This window comes from Schistocerca nitens, chromosome 2 (assembly GCF_023898315.1).
Source record: "Schistocerca nitens isolate TAMUIC-IGC-003100 chromosome 2, iqSchNite1.1, whole genome shotgun sequence".
NCBI classification, from domain to species: Eukaryota; Metazoa; Arthropoda; class Insecta; order Orthoptera; family Acrididae; genus Schistocerca; species Schistocerca nitens.
The window spans coordinates 570596111-570616518 of record NC_064615.1 but is presented as its reverse complement, the minus strand read 5'-3'; the positions used below and the strand labels follow the sequence as shown (position 1 = coordinate 570616518).

The 20408-nt window shown below is 42.9% G+C and overlaps 1 protein-coding gene across 1 annotated transcript in view; it reads left to right on the top strand.

The window, feature by feature from the left end:
- Positions 1 to 20408, top strand: part of LOC126235164 (G-protein coupled receptor GRL101-like) — a 412667-nt gene that overhangs the window by 240327 nt on the left and 151932 nt on the right. Inside the window, exon 19 of the mRNA XM_049943896.1 lies at positions 6928 to 6999. Coding sequence (XP_049799853.1) covers positions 6928 to 6999 — 72 coding nt within the window. The remainder of the gene's footprint in view (positions 1 to 6927; positions 7000 to 20408) is intronic.

Genomic DNA, 20408 nt, shown 5'->3' with positions numbered 1-20408 from the left:
AACCATGCCTGGACGGTCAATACCGCGGTTCGATCGCGTCCGTATTGTTACTATGTGCCAGGAAGGCTCTCAACAAGGCATGTGTCCAAGCGTCTCGGAGAGAACCAAAGCGATGTTGTTCGGATATGGAGTAGACACAGAGAGACAGGAACTATCGATGACATGCCTCGCTCAGGCAGCCAAAGGGCTACTACTGCAGTGGATGACCACTACCTACGGATTATGGCTCGGAGGAACCCTGACAGCAACGCCACCATATTGAATAATGCTTTTCGTGCAGCCACAGGACGTCATGTTACTACTCAAACTGTGGGCAATAGGCTGCATGATGCGCAAATTCACTCCCGACGTCCATGGCGACGTCCAGCTTTGCAACCACGACACCATGCAGCGCGGTACAGATGGGCCCAGCAACATGCCGAATGGACCGCTCAGGATTGGTATCACGTTCACTTCACCGATGAGTGTCGCATATACCTTCAACCAGACAATCGTCGGAGACTTGTTTGGGGGCAACCCGGTCAGGCTGAACGCTTTAGACACACTGTCCAGCGATTGCAGCATGGTGGAGGATCCCTCCTGTTTTCGGGTGGCATTATGTGGGGCCGACGTACGCCGCTGGTGGTCATGCAAGGAGCCGTAACGGCTGTACGATACGTGAATGCCATTCTACGACCGATAGTGCAACCATATTGACAGCATATTGGCGAGGCATTCCTCTTCATGGGCGATAATACGCGCTCCCATCGTGCACATCTTGTGAATGATTTCCTTTAGGATAACGACTTCGTTCGACTAGATTGGCCTGCATGTTCTGCAGACATTAACCCTGTCGAATATGCCTGGGATAGATTGTAAAGGGTTGTTTTTGGACGACGTGACTCACCAACCACTCTGAGGGATCTACGCCGAATCGCCATTAAGGAGTAGGACAATATTGGACCAACAGTGCCTTGATGAACTTGTCGATAATATGCCACGACGGATACAGGCATGCACCAATGAAAGAGGACGTGGTACTGGGTATTAGAGGTACCGGTGTGTACAGTAGTCTAGACCACCACTTCTGAAGGTCTCGCTGTATGGTGGTACAACATGCAACTCTCGGAACCGACGTGATAAAAAACCCTTTTTGCTGTGTGTACTAGAAATCGCTGAGACAGTACTTCCAACATTACTGAGAACATTCTGATAATTGTTGCAGTGCTATAAAGGAGACTCTGGACGGCAAGTGAGTGAATGGGCGCAAGAGTGTTGTGTGAGAGTCGCATAGTCAGCAAGTGAAATGGTGTTAGCTCTTTGTTACATTGCTAAAAGAGTGTACTACTAGATTTTTGTCATGTCAAAGGTGTCCAGTACCCGATTTATTGCTCTGGCTCAGGAATTCAAACAAGATTTCGCAGACATTACTGGAAATATTACGCACTGTACTAATTGCAATTCAGGAATTTTGTTAGATGAAAAACACCCAGTGAGATCGTATCAGACAACACATTTCTAGCTCTTACCATCAAATGAATAAGACTCTTCAAGCAAACAAATAGCGACAACGTCTATTACGAAATGCGTTTCAAAAGGGTTCTTCAAAAAGCCGAAATTTGAAGGAATTAAACATTGATTTGTGGGCAGCCTTTACACAAACAGGAATTCCACTCAATAAGGTGAACCATCCAGCCTTCAAGGGACGTCTTCAGGAATTCACGAAGATGAGAGCACTTTAAGAAAAAAATGCATGGAATCTCTTTATCAAGAAACCAAGCAAAGAATGAAGGAGAAAGTGTCTGATTGCGATGTGGTAGTCATTGTGGATGAAACCATAGACTCAATGGAACGATATGTTTTGAATAATATAGTTTTTTCTTTTGCAGGGGAGAAAGTTAAGTCCATGTCGTTAAAAATGTATGAGCTGCAAACTACTTATGCCAGTACAATAATGCAATCAATTATGGACTTCTGCCAAAAAACTGTGGCCTGCAGTTATCGAGATTGAAAAACTTCTTCTTGTGGTTATACCAGGCTCCATACATGGTTTCAGCTGTTAACCAATTTAAAACTTTATTTCCTAAGTTGAAGCACGTACCACGTTTGGTTTGTGAATACGTGAGGAACGCATACGACATCGCAGGTCATTTCATCTCTGCCCTGAAGAAGATACTACTGAAAGCTCTGAGAGTTGTTGTTGCCTACAGGGAAACCACTGGCCTGCCCCTTCCGAATTTCTTGGTCATTACTCGTTGGGGATCTTGGCTTGAGTGTGCTGCTATGTTGTGTGAGAATTCTGACAAAATTAGAGAATCTGTGCCTTCTTTGGATCCAGCCGACGCACCTAGCAGTTTCCAAGTCAGAGCAACTTCTGTTACCGCTGTTACCGGAGAAAATACACTATGTGATCAAAAGCATCCGGCCGAAAATGACTTACAAGTTCGGGGTGATCTCCATCGGTAATGCTGGAATTCAATGTTGTGTTGGCCCACACTTAGCGTTGATGAAAGCTTCCACTCTCGCAGGCATACGTTCAATTAGATGCTGGAAGCTTTCTTGGGGAATGGCAGCCCACTCTTCACGAAGTGCTGCAGCGAGGGGAGGTATCGATGTCGGTCGGTGAGGCCTGGCACGGAGTCGGCGTTCCAAAACATGCCAAAGATGTTCTATAGGATTCAGGTCAGGACTCTGTGCAGGCCAGTCCGTTACAGGGATATTATTGTCGTTTAACCACTCCACCACAGGTCGTGCATTATGAACAGATGCTCGATCGACTTGAAGGTGATTAAAACATTAATGTAGGCCTGTGATGTGATAGTGCCACGCAAAACAACAAGGGGTGCAAGCCCCTTCAATGTGAAAGACGACTACACCGTAACACCACCGCCTCCGAATTTTACTGCTGGCACTAAACACGCTGGCAGATGACGTTCACCGAGTATTCGCCATACCCACACCCTGCCATCGGATCGCCACATTGTGTACCGTGATTCGTCAATCCGCCCAACGTTTTTCCACTGTTCAATCGTGCAATGTTTACGCTCCTTACACCAAACAAGACGTCGTTTGGCATTTACCGGCGTGATGTGTGGCTTATGAGCAGCCGCTCGACCATGAATTCCAAGTCTTCTCATCTCCCGCCTAACTGTAATAGTACTTGCAATGGATCCTGATGCAGTTTGCAATTCCTGTGTGATGGTCTGGATATATGTCTGCCTATTACACAGTACGACACTTTTCAACTGTCGGCGGTCTCTGCCAGTCAACAGACGAGATCTGCCTGTAGGCTTTTGTGCTGTAAGTGTCCCTCCACGTTTCCACTTCACTAATACATCGGAAACAGTGGACCTAGGGATATTTAGGAGTGTGGAAATCTCGCGTACAGACGTATGACACAAGTGATTCCCAAACACCTGACCTCGTTCGAAGTACGTGAGTTCCGCGAAGCGCCCCTTTTATCTTACGATATCTAGTGACTACTGAGGTCGCTAATATGGAGTACCTGGCAGCAGGTGGCAGCACAATGCCTAGAATATGAAAAACGTTTGTTTTTGGGGCTGTCCGGATACTTTTGATCACATAGTGTACACAGGTTGCAGAGAGAACTATATTGTGTCTATAGCTACAAATACCTGACTGCAGACATTAGACGATTAGAATTCGCCACATCTGCAGAGCTGCTACTCCGAGTGAATACAATGTTTGCTCTACTGGTTTCTTGGGTGTCGAAAGAGGCTTTAGCATCTCTAATGTCGTTCTATTTCTTACTAGAAACAGGTTTACTTTTAAAAATGTAGAGAAGCTATTTGTCTGGAACTACAATAGCTTCTAGGTTTTTCCTTCTTTTGATGAATGATAATTTGAGGTACATGTTTGTAATTCCACACACTGGAAAAGAAAAAGAGAAATCGTTGAATTAGTTGAATATACCAGTATCTTTCTTCCCTTTCTTTACCTTATATGAGCACCTTTTCCCTTCCCTTTTTCATTTGAAACTTGCACCTCTAACCCTGGTCATTGCTTTCCTTCTTCATGCCAATAGCCGGGCGCACGCTCCAGTGCAAGAAAGATGCTCCCGCAGCGTGCTCGATGGGAGGTGTTTGATCACCCGCCGTACAGCCTGGACTTGTCTACCTCTGACTTTCATCTCTCTGGTCACATTAACCACCCCCTATGATGACATTATTTTGGCACAGACAACGAACTGCAGACCAGAGTAGAGAAGTGGCCGTCAGCAAAGGCGGCTGCCTTTTGTGGCGAGTGTACGGGGAAGTCCATACAACGCTACGATAAATGTGTAAGTTTGATTGGCAACTACACAGAAAAGCTGCTGGAAGGTGTATCTAAATGTTATAAATAAAACATTTTTGCTTTTCACTGTGTTTCTATTTCGCGACTGATCGGAATTTCAAAAGTAATAGCTCTCGTGTATAAGCGAAAACACTACCTCCATGGAATCCTTCTGGCTTCTCATATACAGGTACATTTCCTTCGAGAATGCAGGACTGACAGTTCTGTACAAGTATAAAATATACACTACTGGCCATTAAAATTGCTACACTACGAAGATGACGTGCTACAGACGCGAAATTTAACCGACAGGAAGAAGATGCTGTGATATGCAAATGATTAGCTTTTCAGAGCATTCACACATGGTTGGCGCCGGTGGCGACACCTACAACGTGCTGACATGAGGAAAGTTTCCAACCGATTTCTCATACACAAACAGCAGTTAACCGGCGTTGCCTGGTGAAACTTTGTTGTATGCCTCGTGTAAGGAGGAGAAATGTGTACCATCACGTTTCCGACTTTGATAAAGGTCGGATTGTAGCCTATCGCGATTGCGGTTTATCGTATCGCGACTTTGATGCTCGCGTTGGTCGAGATCCAATGACTGTTAGCAGAATACGAAATCGGTGGGCTCAGGAGGGTAATACGGAACGCCGTGCTGGATCCCAACGGCCTAGTATCACTAGCAGTCGAGAAGACAGGCATCTGATACGCATGGCTGTAACGGATCGTGCAGCCACGTCTCGATCCCTGAGTCAACAGATGGGGACGTTTTCAAGACAACAACCATCTGCACGAACAGTTCGACGACCTTTGCAGCAGCATGGACTATCAGCTCGGAGACCATGGCTGCGGTTACCCTTGACGCTGCACCACAGACACGAGCGCCCTCGATGGTGTACTCAACGACGAACCTGGGTGCACGAATGGAAAAACGTCATTTTCTCGGATAAATCCAGATTCTGTTTACAGCATCATGATGGTCGCATCCGTGTTTGGCGACATCGCGGTGAACGCACATTGGAAGCGTGTGTTCGTCATCGCCATACTGGCGTATTACCCGGCGTGATGGTATGGGGTGCCATTGGTTACATGTCTCGGTCACCTCTTGTTCGCATTGACGGCGCTTTGAACAGTGGACGTTACATTTCAGATGTGTTACGACCTGTGGTTCTACCCTTCATTCGATCCCTGTACAATTTCAGCAGGATAATGCACGCCTGCATGTTGCAGGTGCTGTACGGTCCTTTCTGGATACAGAAAATGTTCGACTGCTGCCCTAGCCAGAACATTCTCCAGATCTCTCACCAATTGAAAACGTCTGGTCAATGGTGGCCGAGCAACTGGCTCGTCACAATACGCCAGTCACTACTCTTGATGAACTGTGGTATCGTGTTGAAGCTGCATAGGCAGCTGTACCTGTACACGCCATCCAAGCTCTGTTTGACTCAATGCCTAGGCGTATCAAGGCCGTTATTACGGCCAGAGGTGGTTGTTCTGGGTACTGATTTCTCAGTATCTATTCACCCAAACTGCGTGAAAATGTAATCACATTTCAGTTCCAGTATATATTTGTCCAATGAACGCCCGTTTATCATCTGCATTTCTTTCTTGGTGTAGCAATTTTAATGGCCAGTAGTGTATCTTCCGGATCGCTATTGCCTGGTCTGTCTCATTTCATTGATAGTCGCACGACTGTAAAATTTAAGGCACCGCATAATGTATTGGAAAACTTTTAAGCGCATTATGATGCGAAATTTTTAATTACCGCCCATATGAGATGCCAATGAACCTCTACACTTCATCTGTACATAAGCTGAAAACGAATTTTCTCAATTCAGCTTTCAGTAACTAAACTGATTTGTATACAGAACTACAATAAGGGAAAAGTCATTTCTCAGGCAATTAGAGCATGCCAAAGGTATCCTCACTGCTTCGTTCCATTTTGTCGGTTTGTTCCTTCCAAAATAATAATAATTGTATCCAAGTACTTCCTCACCATCATCACTGTCGTCTATCTCTGTTTCTGAGTCTGCCTGTGGACCTCCAACTTCGTCATCAACGTCTGTAACTACTTCGTCTTCAAGGTCATTTTGAAATTAGATATATTCAACACATTTTGGGTCGAAGAGATTATACGTCTCACTGTATTCACCTATCAGAAAATGTACTCCACCGAAAAGAATAAAGCTCCTATAAAAAGATGCAATCAGGTGCAAAGTACTAGTTTCATACTTAATATTGACAAACGATTTAATTACCGTGTCAGAAAATTATTCGTTTTACATTGTGAAGTATTTTTGCACTAATTGGTAGAATATGATAATAAAAAAATAATTGAGTTATCCCCATATGCCCTCGTAACAGAGCAGTCCCTCCAATACCGGAGCATATGCAAAGGAAAAGGGTTCCGAGAAGGGAAGCTGATAACGAGAAGGCGTCACTGCTGTCGAATGTTGACAAATTACTGACAGAAAATGTCATCGAGCATGTATCAGTTTGACCAGCCACGCCCGATGGGAGATTAATTGTATATTATGGAATGACCCGCTAGATCAATTACTCGTTGCAAATAACTTGTGATCACTATAAATTGAAATCATTACATTTAATTGTAAATATTGGCGTTAATTTGCGTTTCTTTTCTTGTTTCAGAGACCTCAGTAACAATTTCATCAAGAACGTTGGAAACAACGTATTTAGAAGCGTAACTGCATTAAAAACACTGTAAGTACACCTCTTTCTTTGCGAAGATTTTGATACAGTAGTGATAGCGAAAAAAATTTAAGTTGACTAGCACCGACTCTGCACCAGTCGCTGGGTATTTGAAATCAAAATAAATGAAAACATCAGCGGCTCACGTATTCAACTAGGAATCACTTAGTCCTTATTGTATTTGTGTGAACAAATAGAGATTAATGTTTCGGCATCAAAGAAGGTAGGTAGGTAGATAAAGCATCGAAGATGGATCAAACTCAAAGATAGACACCAACCCACAAACCGAGCATTCGCAGCAATTCGGGCATCATGAATCACCGTAGTGTGCCATCATCTCGTTACAAAGTGCAGAATGTGTGCCTGTGCCTTGTGAGGGACAGCGCTTAGTGCCTGTACCATGTGGTACGGTGCATGTATGTTACGGAAGACTGACGGACATCAGGAATCCAGGGAGTCACATTTGAATTCACTAGTCTAGAACGATATGAAGGTCCTCGTCGACACCAGTGTCTCCACCATTTGGACGGATCGTCAATAACGTGGAAGTCTCCCCTTACACATGGCACGGACTTAGAAGGGAACCTGACCTCCCTGTCGTCACCGATTTCGTCCCAGTTTGTGGTATATGCAGAGCTAGGCCAAAACTTAACGTGCAGAAACTGGACCTCCAGTTGACCAAGCATTAAAAAAAAAAAGCTATGGTGCGGGGCGGGCGACACATGAGCGCTTTGTGTTAGCATTGTTTCCAGGCAGCGGTTGGCACTGAAGCTCAGCGCGTTTGGACCGCGGGCTGACAAGCATCAGTAATAATAATAATAATAATAATAATAATAATAACAAAAAAACATGAGTGAACTTCTTCTCGACATATTTTGAAAGATGTCACGTGACACCCCTACAGAACTACTGACGTAAAACCAACGTAGATCGAAAGAAAGACCACCACAAACAAATAGTGTAGGAAGCTAATTCAAGGATCGTGGGATCGACTCGCTGTGCGGAGTCTTTATTTTTCATCTCAATTTTTACATTACTTTTACTCCAAATAAACATAAATAATCCTTAACGTATTGTATTTATCATTTTTTTCGTAAAGTGCATTAAAAACAAAGAAAAAGGGAAATTTGATGGATGAATACGTATCAAATACTGGAATTTCGTCATTACTTCGTTAAAATCTGGGAAACAAGAACCCTACAGAACACTTTTTGACTGATGTGATCAAGGCTACCCTGCAAGAGAAAAAATTTCTTCTGTTAATTGAGTCTTGAGGAGGAAAAACGTATCACAGTTATAAGACGAGATTTTTAAAGGTGAAGGAGGATTGCTATCGTGCAGTATAAAATTGATATACCCTCTCTCCAAATGCAAGTAACAGTGTAACCCTGAGATGCCAATTTTTATTCTCAGGTAAAGAATATGACTAAAAGTTTCAAAACTGCGCTTATCTCAATTGTTAGAGATAAAAAAGTCACATCTCAAGAAGACAGTAATTAAACCATGTAATTATACAAGTATAGCGTTTATATCGCGTGCAAGAAGCTTCCTCTGTATTTACTATGATTATCACCTCAGCACGTCTAAGTTACAACTGTAAAATAACGAAAGTATCTAATTTTATTTACAATGTTCTCGCGAAAACCTTACGATCCCTCCCTGGAAATTTATTTGCAATTCTAAATTTTCGTTAACCTATCCTTATCATGCCCTTTATAAAAATATTAATAAATACATTGTATTCAGCGTTATTTCGTTTTCTTTGTAGCGCAAGTAATCTAAAAAATTTAAAATAAAAAAAGTTCTGCAGAAAGACTCGAGCTCAGGACTCGCGGATTATCATTCTACAAATTGTCTGCTGTACCAACCTGTGGCGGGTAACAATACTACAAAAAAGTCTCATTTCTCGTCCTACAGTCACCATAAATGTTATTTTATATACACGCTTGGCCATCTGGAGCTCCGAGTTATGTCACTTTCATTTCTGGCCAGGCCCTGCCTACGCCTTAAATTAGGGCTAAATTGGTGATAGCGAGTAGGAGCGATCCCCTTGTTAGTACAAGACATAGATGCAAAGTTCAGTCAGCAACTTTATATCAAATACGTGTCTTCCTTTATCGACAAAGTGATGATGAAGAAAACTGCCTCCATGACAAGGTTTAGAATCAGCAGCCTTTGAATAGACTGCCACGGCACTAGCGTAAATTACTGTCATCCCTTCTATACGGTGTGGTGGTTTGATGAAAGATAGACAGGAAGGCAGAAACTGATCTCACACAAAAGCTCACGTAAAGCTGGCTGAGTAATGGAAAGGGACAACATCTTTCCATCTAATATGAAACAGCAGGGGATGTTACTCGAATCGACTACGAATCTCTTTCATCTGTTACTAAAAATGAAATACAGCAACAGCGTAGGGATTCACAAATTGATACTCGCAGTATATACTCATATGATATCGAACACATATTTCCATCATTCTGTCTTGTTCTGAAAGGCCACCATTTAGCTTACATCTATTGTTTATCAGTTTTCTAGGAAATCTTCTTCAAAATATCTCGGCTGAACTGTGTACGTCATGGAATTACAGACTAGTTTGAGCTCAGTACTTTACAAACAGTCCAGTTTGTGTGCGCAAAGACAGTGGGCCTAATAATATTTAGGCGCGTGTTGCAGTGTTAATGGCACTCAAATTTCATCAGGATGGACTGGGATTCAAATTTCCGTCAGGACGTTCTGACTCTGTGATTTTATCGTACTAGACCGATTGAGGAGCTACAGTCGTTGCAGTGGACTCGTGAACGAGAGACTACTATTAATTTTGGCTTTCCGAAGCTTTCTATAAGTTATGACAAAATGCGGGACGGTTCGTTTGAAATGGTGACGGCTGATTTCCTACCATATCCCTACCCTACACGATCCTGTGTGCTCTTTCCCTAACGATCTCGCCGTCGACGGGATGTGTGTTTTAATGCAAAGATGTCTCATTGAAGAGGTCAGTGGCGCTCCAAGCCCATAACTTCTTCTTCCGAGCAGACATTCTGTGTCCAGTGACAATATGGACTGAAAGTAATACTATTAGCTCCGATTTTCAAGTTTGGCACAGTCTAAAACTGCCTGCATATCGTGGACAGAGGCGCAGTTCTAACATAACATAAATAATCAATATACGATATACTCCACAATCTGTAAAACAATTTCCTCCCGACAACTCAAACTAAAACTGCTCAGGGACAAGAGTGAAGGGACAAGAGTTTTTGCAGCGATAGGAACGAAATGCACTCTATAGGCAGGAAAGTATGCAAGAAAAAAACTTCGACGTACCGCTCTCTGCCCTTCCCTTACACTCCATTAGCTCGCTTTTGAAGCGGAAAATCAAGAATCGATGGGAGAACGAGTGGTGACCGTCAGGGACCACACGCCGCGGTAGGTGACATCGGTGGTTCGACGGGAGGCTCTCTCGTTTTATTCGCGAGTTTCAACTACAGAATGAGAAAGTCATGTGGCTCTTCATTTGTTGGGGGAGATGTACAAAATCATTTAAAGCCTCACTTACACCGAAATTATGCTACCATTGAGTAATCATACCGTGAACAGCTGTTAACAGAACTGCTATTTTTGAGTTGTAACGTGTCCATATTGTTCTCCTTATCGCTCGCTTCTGGAGCTTTCGGAGCCGAGCATGCCTTTTCTTTGAGGGTGCATTAACTTGCTGTATAATGACAACAATGCAAGTGTAATAGTGATCATGCTTCGTCTTGGCGTGCGACCAGAATCAGTGTTGCGATCCAGCATGTAGCGATCGCGCGATGCCGCTTAGAGGATAAGTAGTATGACAAATTTCGTGGAAAGTGAAATTAATAGTTGAAACTCTTACATCGGTTTGTAGAAGAAAAGTATTTCAGTAACTGAACTATTTTGTGGAAAGGCGAGCGGGATTTATTATGGGTAAAGTTCTAAAATTACTGTAGGCTATTGTAGTCTACCGTAAATCAGTGTAGACACGTTACTTTTTCTAGTAGCTTTGGCCAGTTAAGATCGTTACCTGTCCGTTAGGTGTGTTTCATACCTATCGGCGTTATCTCATTTTGATCCCTTTGTTCTTATATGCAGTCAGCCTCTTACTCGGTTCCCCTAGAAACTGGCAGCGATGAACCGTTTAAAAACTAAGTGAGGATTTATAAAAGGGCTAGGTAACCTGTGGAACGTTTTTGTTTAAATAATTATCCTCCAGTCTGTTACGTAAAAATAAACTGGATTTATAAGTAAACTGATATTCTCAATGTCTCATTGTGGTTTCCTTCGGAAATTGTTGATTTGTACTGTGAAACAGAGGTGTGTTGGGGTAAAAATTATAAAAAAGAATATATATTTATCCTATAACGTAAGAGAAAAGAATATCCTAAAAAAAGTTAAAATAAAAAACTGAAAAACAGAAACATATCAAACATCGCTTCAATACTTCCTCGAACTTACTGTATATACACTCCTGGAAATGGAAAAAAGAACACATTGTCACCGGTGTGTCAGACCCACCATACTTGCTCCGGACACTGCGAGAGGGTTGTACAAGCAATGATCACACGCACGGCACAGCGGACACACCAGGAACCGCGGTGTTGGCCGTCGAATGGCGCTAGCTGCGCAGCATTTGTGCACCGCCGCCGTCAGTGTCAGCCAGTTTGCCGTGGCATACGGAGCTCCATCGCAGTCTTTAACACTGGTAGCATGCCGCGACAGCGTGGACGTGAACCGTATGTGCAGTTGACGGACTTTGAGCGAGGGCGTATAGTGGGCATGCGGGAGGCCGGGTGGACGTACCGCCGAATTGCTCAACACGTGGGGCGTGAGGTCTCCACAGTACATCGATGTTGTCGCCAGTGGTCGGCGGAAGGTGCACGTGCCCGTCGACCTGGGACCGGACCGCAGCGACGCACGGATGCACGCCAAGACCGTAGGATCCTACGCAGTGCCGTAGGGGACCGCACCGCCACTTCCCAGCAAGTTAGGGACACTGTTGCTCCTGGAGTATCGGCGAGGACCATTCGCAACCGTCTCCATGAAGCTGGGCTACGGTCCCGCACACCGTTAGGCCGTCTTCCGCTCACGCCCCAACATCGTGCAGCCCGCCTCCAGTGGTGTCGCGACAGGCGTGAATGGAGGGACGAATGGAGACGTGTCGTCTTCACCGATGAGAGTCGCTTCTGCCTTGGTGCCAATGATGGTCGTATGCGTGTTTGGCGCCGTGCACGTGAGCGCCACAATCAGGACTGCATACGACCGAGGCACACAGGGCCAACACCCGGCATCATGGTGTGGGGAGCGATCTCCTACACTGGCCGTACACCACTGGTGATCGTCGAGGGGACACTGAATAGTGCACGGTACATCCAAACCGTCATCGAACCCATCGTTCTACCATTCCTAGACCGGCAAGGGAGCTTGCTGTTCCAACAGGACAATGCACGTCCGCATGTATCCCGTGCCACCCAACGTGCTCTAGAAGGTGTAAGTCAGCTACCCTGGCCAGCAAGATCTCCGGATCTGTCCTCCATTGAGCATGTTTGGGACTGGATGAAGCGTCGTCTCACGCGGTCTGCACGTCCAGCACGAACGCTGGTCCAACTGAGGCGCCAGGTGGAAATGGCATGGCAAGCCGTTCCACAGGACTACATCCAGCATCTCTACGATCGTCTCCATGGGAGAATAGCAGCCTGCATTGCTGCGAAAGGTGGATATACACTGTACTAGTGCCGACATTGTGCATGCTCTGTTGCCTGTGTCTATGTGCCTGTGGTTCTGTCAGTGTGATCATGTGATGTATCTGACCCCAGGAATGTGTCAATAAAGTTTCCCCTTCCTGGGACAATGAATTCACGGTGTTCTTATTTCAATTTCCAGGAGTGTATAACAAGTTTCTGTTGTTCATAAACAACTTTCGCGCTCATCAAAATTAGGAGATAGTCTTGCCTTTGCTCATGATGAAGAAAGTTCTATTGATTACAAAATAACAATAGTAATTATATAGTCTTTTATGCTTGTTTTTGTAAACTGTGCTTACATCAAAAGTAATTAAAGTAATTGGTTTGGTTGCATGAAAGAGGAGAAGTTATGCGATCAATTAAATTTTGTTGGTTATAAAACGCAACTCTTTTTTTTTCAAGGATGTAAAATACCCAATGATCTAATTATGTACAAAATGAAGAAACAAACAAATCAAAAACGAGGGGAAGTCATCGGTTCCCAGTTTCTCTCTCATACTTTCCTTTATGTTCTTTCCTTACCGACGCTACCAATACTACCGGTAATCCCACTATTTACTATATCATTTATGTGCTAAACCAAAACTACCAAACAGTGCTTTTCGTAACAGCAACTCTATTTATGAGATTTGTGGTTAAAACAGTCTCATGTTCGTGAGTCAGCAAATTGCCGGGGACAAAGCACATTGATAGCAATTGTTGTTGTTATTGTTGTGGTCGTCAGTCCGAAGACTGGTTTGATGCAGCTCTCCATGTTACTCTAACCTGTGCAAGCCTCTTCATCCCTGAACAACTACTGCAAACTACACCCTATTGAATCTGCTAGCTGTATTCAACTCTCGTTTTCAATCTACGATTTTTGCCCCCCCCCCCTTCCCTCGCATACTTCCCTCAAAACTAACTTAGTGATCCTCTGATGTCTCAGAAGGTGTACAAGCAACTGATAACTCCGTTTAATCAAGTTGTGCCGTAAATATCTTCTCCCTCCAACTCTGTTTACTACCTTCTCACTAGTTACGTGACCTAACCATACAATCTTCAGCGTTCTTCTGTAGCACCATATATCCGTACTCGGAGATGAAGAAGCTTGCACTGGATACAGTAGTATGGAGAGCTGCATCAAGCTAGTCTCTGACTGAAGATCTCAACAACAACAACAACAGCAACATACGATGTTAACAAATTTATCATGTTCAGAAACGCTTTTCTTGCTGTTGCCAGTCCACATTTTATATCCTCTCTATTTCAGCCATCATCGTTTCGTAACCAATTCTCTTAGCGTCACCTGATATGATTCTACTACGTTTCATTATCCTTGCTTTGCTATCGTTTATCTGCGTCGTGTATCCTCCTTTCAGGACGATGTGCATTCCATTCAGCAGCTCTTCCAAGTCCTTTGCTGTCTCTGACAGAACTGCAATGTCACCAACAAATTGTACAGGTTGAATAACATATGAAATAGGTTATAATCGTGACTCACTCCCTTCTCAGCTACTGTTTCCTTTTCGTGTCCCTCGACTCATAAATGCCATCTGGTATCAATGAAAATTGTGAATACCCGTGCGCTCCTTATATTTTGTCAATATTGTCTCACGTGTTCCTACATTTCTTCGAATCCAAACTGGTCTTTTGCCAGTTTTTGTATTCCTATATAAAGAATTCGTGTTAGTATTTGCAATGATGACTGAATAGTGCGGTAATTTTCACGCCTGTCAGCAACTGGTTTCCTTGGAATTGGAATTATTACATTCTTCTTGAAGTGTGAGAGTATTGCCCCTGCCTGATACATCTTGCTCACCATATGGAATAGTTTAGTCATTGTTGGCTCTCCCAAGGCTGTCAGCAGTTCTGACGGAAAGTCGTCTGTTCCCAGGGCCTTGTTTCGACTTAGGCCCTTCAGTGCTTTGTCAAATTCTTCTCACAGTACGATACCTCCTATCCTGTCTTCATCTACGTCCTCTTCCATTTCTGTAATAATGCCTTCATATTCATCTTCCTTGTATAGACCCTTTGTATACTCTTTCCACCTTCCAGCTTTCCCTTCTTTGCTTAGTACTGGTTTTTCATCAAAGCTCTTGCTATTCATACATTGCGTCCCTTGTCTCCAAAAGTATCTTCATTTTTCGTGCAGGAAGCATCTCTGTTTAGCATTCCTTTTTAGCCATGTTGCATTTTCTGTCAGTTTCGTTTTTCTATACGTTTGTATTCCCTTCCGCCTCCGTTGTGGTTGCACCTACGGTACGGCTATCTGTATCACTGAGACAGTCAAGTCATACCGGAAAGTAGTATGCAAATGAAAAGGCTTTCAGGAACCTGTGCTCACCTGTTTAGTTAATGTGGAAATGCAACGTAGCTATGGCTCCTTCAGTGTCAATACGAAACAAACATAACTGTTAAACGAGACTCGTTAGGGAAAGGGACAATAGAAGAGAGTAATTTGACTTTTATTGTTATTATTTCAAAGTGGCATTTCTCATTCTTTAAATGAGCAATTTAAAAAAAAATAGTAAGGTAAGAGAGGCACATGTTCCAATTAGGCACAGGGTCAGGTTTATTTCGTAATGAAGCGTGTTCTCATTGCAAAGCTCCCATACTTCAGGCCGATAGTGCGAAACCCGCAAAATTAATCTAAATTAAACGCAGAATGACATTTAACAACGAAACTAGGAGTCTTACACATCTTCCAATATGGTCAGCACTACCGACGTGCGTTTGGACTTGAGGGTGCGGGACAGATGGTCCAAGTCTTATACACCTCGCTCCTGATAATGGCAGCTACAATTAGGTCATATTTAAAACAAGCATATAAAAACTTATTTAATGAAATCGTCCTGAAGAGAAACCTGATGCTCTGTCAGATGGACTATAGGAACAAAGAAAATGAGCTAGCGGGTCAAGAAATTAGACACCTCTTAAAAGAGCACAGTGATCAATGTGGAGCACTGTTGATCGTGTCGAACGGGTACCAGGTGGTCATATGACACTCCATCACTGACTTAAGTCATAGCAGGGAAATTGTGTATTTGCGCCTGTAGGCTGTATGGAATCAGCACAATACGATTGGCCGCAGTAGAGTCGTGACAGAAAGGAATAATGGTGTTGAACATGTCCGTGACTCCACAGTGAATTAAGTTGCTCGATTTGTAGGTCCATGAGTGCAGATTGTCCAAACTGTCAATAAGGAACGATGTACCATTCACAGACATGTAACACAGCGCAAGGAGGGCGGTAGTAAGGAGCGTGGTCGTTAAGGAGATCATAAACTAGAGGGACCGGGGTTTCGCATCAAGCCTTGTCAATGATAATCGGTTTCAAACTCCACAGAAATGGCTGCTACTAGTGAATGTAGGTCCGTTTCAACCTATTTCGGTGCGACGATAGCGACGGAAACTGCACGAAATGGAGTCAGATTCATTGAAAAGTGTCATTTCTCACAGAGGCAAGAAAAGCATCATTTATTCAATGGGTCAAGAAACATAGAGAATGAGCAGTAACTGACTGGAGACAAGTCGCAGTCTGCCTCTTCATAAATGATGGATTGCATTGAGTGTAATAATGGCCCAATGATTCGTTTATGCAACAGTATTTGGATTGTTTAGAACAGAGGTAGTTCTACAAAGGGACAACTTATTTAAGTCACCGTGTAACCTCCCCACAAAATTCTTTCTCATTTAATGTAACCTCAAAACAGAAAAATTCCTAAACCTCTCAACAGTAACAATTATAATTCAGTAACCTGGTAATAATACAATGTAACTAACCTCTCAATTAAATTGTCGCTCACTTATGAGTTTTCAATAATTGAGTGTGAATTTAACCTGGTAAATTTTAGACGTCAGCAGTGCTGCGTCATGGCCCTGAAAGATCCTTCTGAATAAAAAGAGAAAAATTCTTACCTCAATGAAGTCGCCGGATAACGCATATATATCTGCTCTTACAATAAATTTTTCTGGCACAGCCCTGTGCAATGCTGGCCGATAGATTTGTCATTTATGAAAGGGAAACAACTGATTTTTCTTTTGCAATAATCGGGATGATCATGAATTGGAGAAATTAGTAAATTCTTTAAATTGAAATGAATGGTTGTTAAAATTACTTTGTATGAGAAAGATTATTATTATGACATTTTTAAAACGTTTACATGGGACATCAGATAACATTACTACATATGCGCGAGGCTGCTTTTTACCTTATACAATAATACTCAGGCTCCGGCATCGCTGCACCGCGACCGGGCCACCCAACACGATACACCATACCAGACCAGAGCAGACTCCAGACTGCAGACTAGCAACAACTTACTGCTACAGCTACACAGTTCCTACTGCAGTCAACACTGCTCTCTGGCCAGAGACCTTGCATATCGCAGGCATCGCATGAGCAATACATCGAAATTACATCTGCTCGGACCTCTTACATAACCCTCCACTGTTACTTTTTCTAGAAGGGGAGGGGGGGAAAAATTTCGCAGCGACGGTGAGTCGATTGAACTTGCCATGAGCAATATATTTTTCTATAATCTACTTAATTAACTAAGTTTACAGACATAGAGTATATACATATATATAAGTGCAGAACATGAAATGAAATAGAGTGCACATGTACTGAGTACAGAACATATCAAGAAATGACAAAATGTATACGCAATGAGTACAAAACATGTGATTCTTGAGTTTCTCCCGGCGTATTTGATAATCAAAATATCCACGGGTGTGCTGCCGGTCTATAGTGTCCAACGGGCACAATATTTCGGCGATCATACATGTCGCCATCATCAGGTGAACTGACGGACTGAGCTCCTGTGAACGTGCCGGCTCGGAGATCCGTACGCTATGGCTGCTCAGAGGGAACTGGGTTCGGTCGCGAGGGCGGACGATTTAAATACCCTCCGCCCGCGGCGCGCTCCCTCCACCGTCCGCGCCCCGCGCCACGGTCGCGCGGTGGAACAGATTGCGACGGCGTCTGAGATGACGTCGGTGTGATGGCTCGGTCCGCCGTGGTCGTCACAACTATACGTTTGCTCGATTTACTCTTGATTAACCCAATCGTTGGTTCCCAAGCCTTGCTAAGATTATAGCCACAGTCACGGTTTATGAGGTCGTCATTGGTGCGAATTTCGATGGCCTCTCTAACAACGCTGTCCCAGTATCTCGACGTCTGTACCAGAATCCTCGTGCGGTCATACTCCATAGCGTGATTTTCCGACAAACAATGTTCAGCGACCGCCGACTTGCTCGGATACATCAGTCGAGTGTGCCTCTGGTGTTCACGGCATCGATCCTCGACGGTACGCATCGTCTGACCAATATACGACTTGCCACATTGACACGGAATCTGGTACAAGCCGGCCTTTCTCAAACCGAGGTCATCTTTGGCGCTCCCCACCAGTGCACGGGTTTTATTCGGAGGACAAAACACAGTTCCGACCCAGTGTTTCTTCAGAATGCGGGCGATTTTCCCCGAGAGTGCGCCTGTGTATGAAATAAATGCGGTGCCTACCTCCTCCCTCGTGACTTCATCCATCTCAGCAAGTTGTGCTGCAGTGGTTGGGCGGAGAGCACGTTGAATCTGCCACTCTGATTACCCATTTTTTCGTAATACAGTTCTCAGATGTTCCAATTCCTGGGGTAGACTCTCTGCGTCAGAGATAGTGCGCGCCCTATGTACTAGAGTTTTAAGTACCCCATTCCTCTGCGAAGGGTGGTGGCAGCTGTCTGCGTGCAAATACAGATCAGTGTGCGTTGTCTTCCGTTACACCCCATGACCTAGGGTGCCGTCAGCCCTTCTCTTGACCAAGACGTCAAGGAAAGGTAATTTACCCTCCGTTTGAGTCTCCATAGTGAATCTGATGTTGGGGTGTATGGAGTTTAGATGTGTAAGGAAGTCAAGGAGTTTATCCATACCATGTGGCCATCGTTCAAGGAGGTGGACAGCATGATGTGTCAACACCACACTCTTGTGGAATCCATACTCTTTCACCAACGTAGAATTAGTGAAAAATCCAAATATAGTGCTCCACGATCATGAGGATGGACAGTACAAACGGATATTGCAGTAATTTCTGGTAATTAGGTCAGAAGGTGAAGGACATTAAGTCTTATGCTAGTCATCATTGAGAATTACACTAGTCTATCAACCGACTTGAGTAATTGTTGGCACTCATTGCCTAGTTACGAAACATTTCTGTACTATGTATGGAGTATTACAGAACATTATTCATAAGTCATCTAATTACAGTAAATATTGGCACTCATTGGCCAGTTACAAACCATTTTTATGCATTGTTCAGAAGTCATCATTCAAAACAAGAGTTAATTAATGGCATAGTATTTACATAATTCATCTAATTATAATAATCATTGGCATTCATTGGCCAGTTACAAACCATTTTTATGCATTGTTCAGAAGTCATCATTCAAAACAAGAGTTAATTAATGGCATAGTATTTACATAATTCATCTAATTATAGTAATCATTGGCACTCATTGGCCATTTACAAACCATTTTTATGCTTTGTTCAGAAGTCATCATTCAAAACAAGACTTAATTAATGGCATAGTATTTACATAATTCATCTAATTGTAGTAATCATTGGCACTCATTGGCCAATTAGATACCATTTTTATGGATTGTTCAGAAGTCATCATTCAAAACAAGAGTTAATTAATGGCATAGCATTTACATAATTCATCTAGTTATAGTAATAATTGGAATTCATTGGCCAGTTACTAAACATATAGCAAGTATTCATTGGCACTCATTGGCCAATTAGATACCATTTTTATGCATTGTTCAGAAGTCATCATTCAAAACAAGAGTTAATGAGTGTAGTAGCATCAAGCTACTGGTATTCATATATAATAGCATGTAAGTGACATAAGACAAATTTAAAATATAAGAAACAGTGGCATTCATTGGCCAGTTACAAAGTATTCCTATAGTTTTATAAAACATTATTCAGTATTATTCAGAAGTCTCATTCAAAATGAGAGTTAATTCTTGGCATAGCATTTATAGAGTAGAACAAAAATATTATTTACAGAAATTATTGGCATAGCATTTAAGCATTATTACAAAACATCATTCAGTATTACTCAGAACTCATCATTCAAGTGACATAGGACATATTTAAAATGTAGCACACTATAACTATTACTCAAGGTCTGTGGTCCAATAATACGTAGGTATAATGGATTCAATACATCTGAGAAATCTGCATTATATTTAGTACTAGAAATATCTCTTAAACTAGTAGCATTATTTGGGACTGGTAATAAATTTTTTTTGTGCTAGCAATGCATTGCGTTGGGATCGGTAATTAATTGCTGGGGCATGAAAATATTTGCTTTTGACTTATTGCTGCAAAACGTCATTCGTCATGAGTCAGCTGTAGCAAGGCTATGAACAAGTAGAGTATATGTGATCACATTCATGAATGACAAACACAAATGGGTAAAAAAATGGAAGTATTAGAACAGGTTTAATGACTAACTGCTTATAGCACATTAATTTCATGAATAGCTTCTCCTGGAAAAAAGTACAAAATGGGTTATTGAGCTGAAAGAAGAAACGCATATTATGCTGAAAAGTAGTGAACTTCGAATTAACAGGTAATGAAACGTGTACTCAATATGTATGTACTCTAGCTGTCCTTTCCAA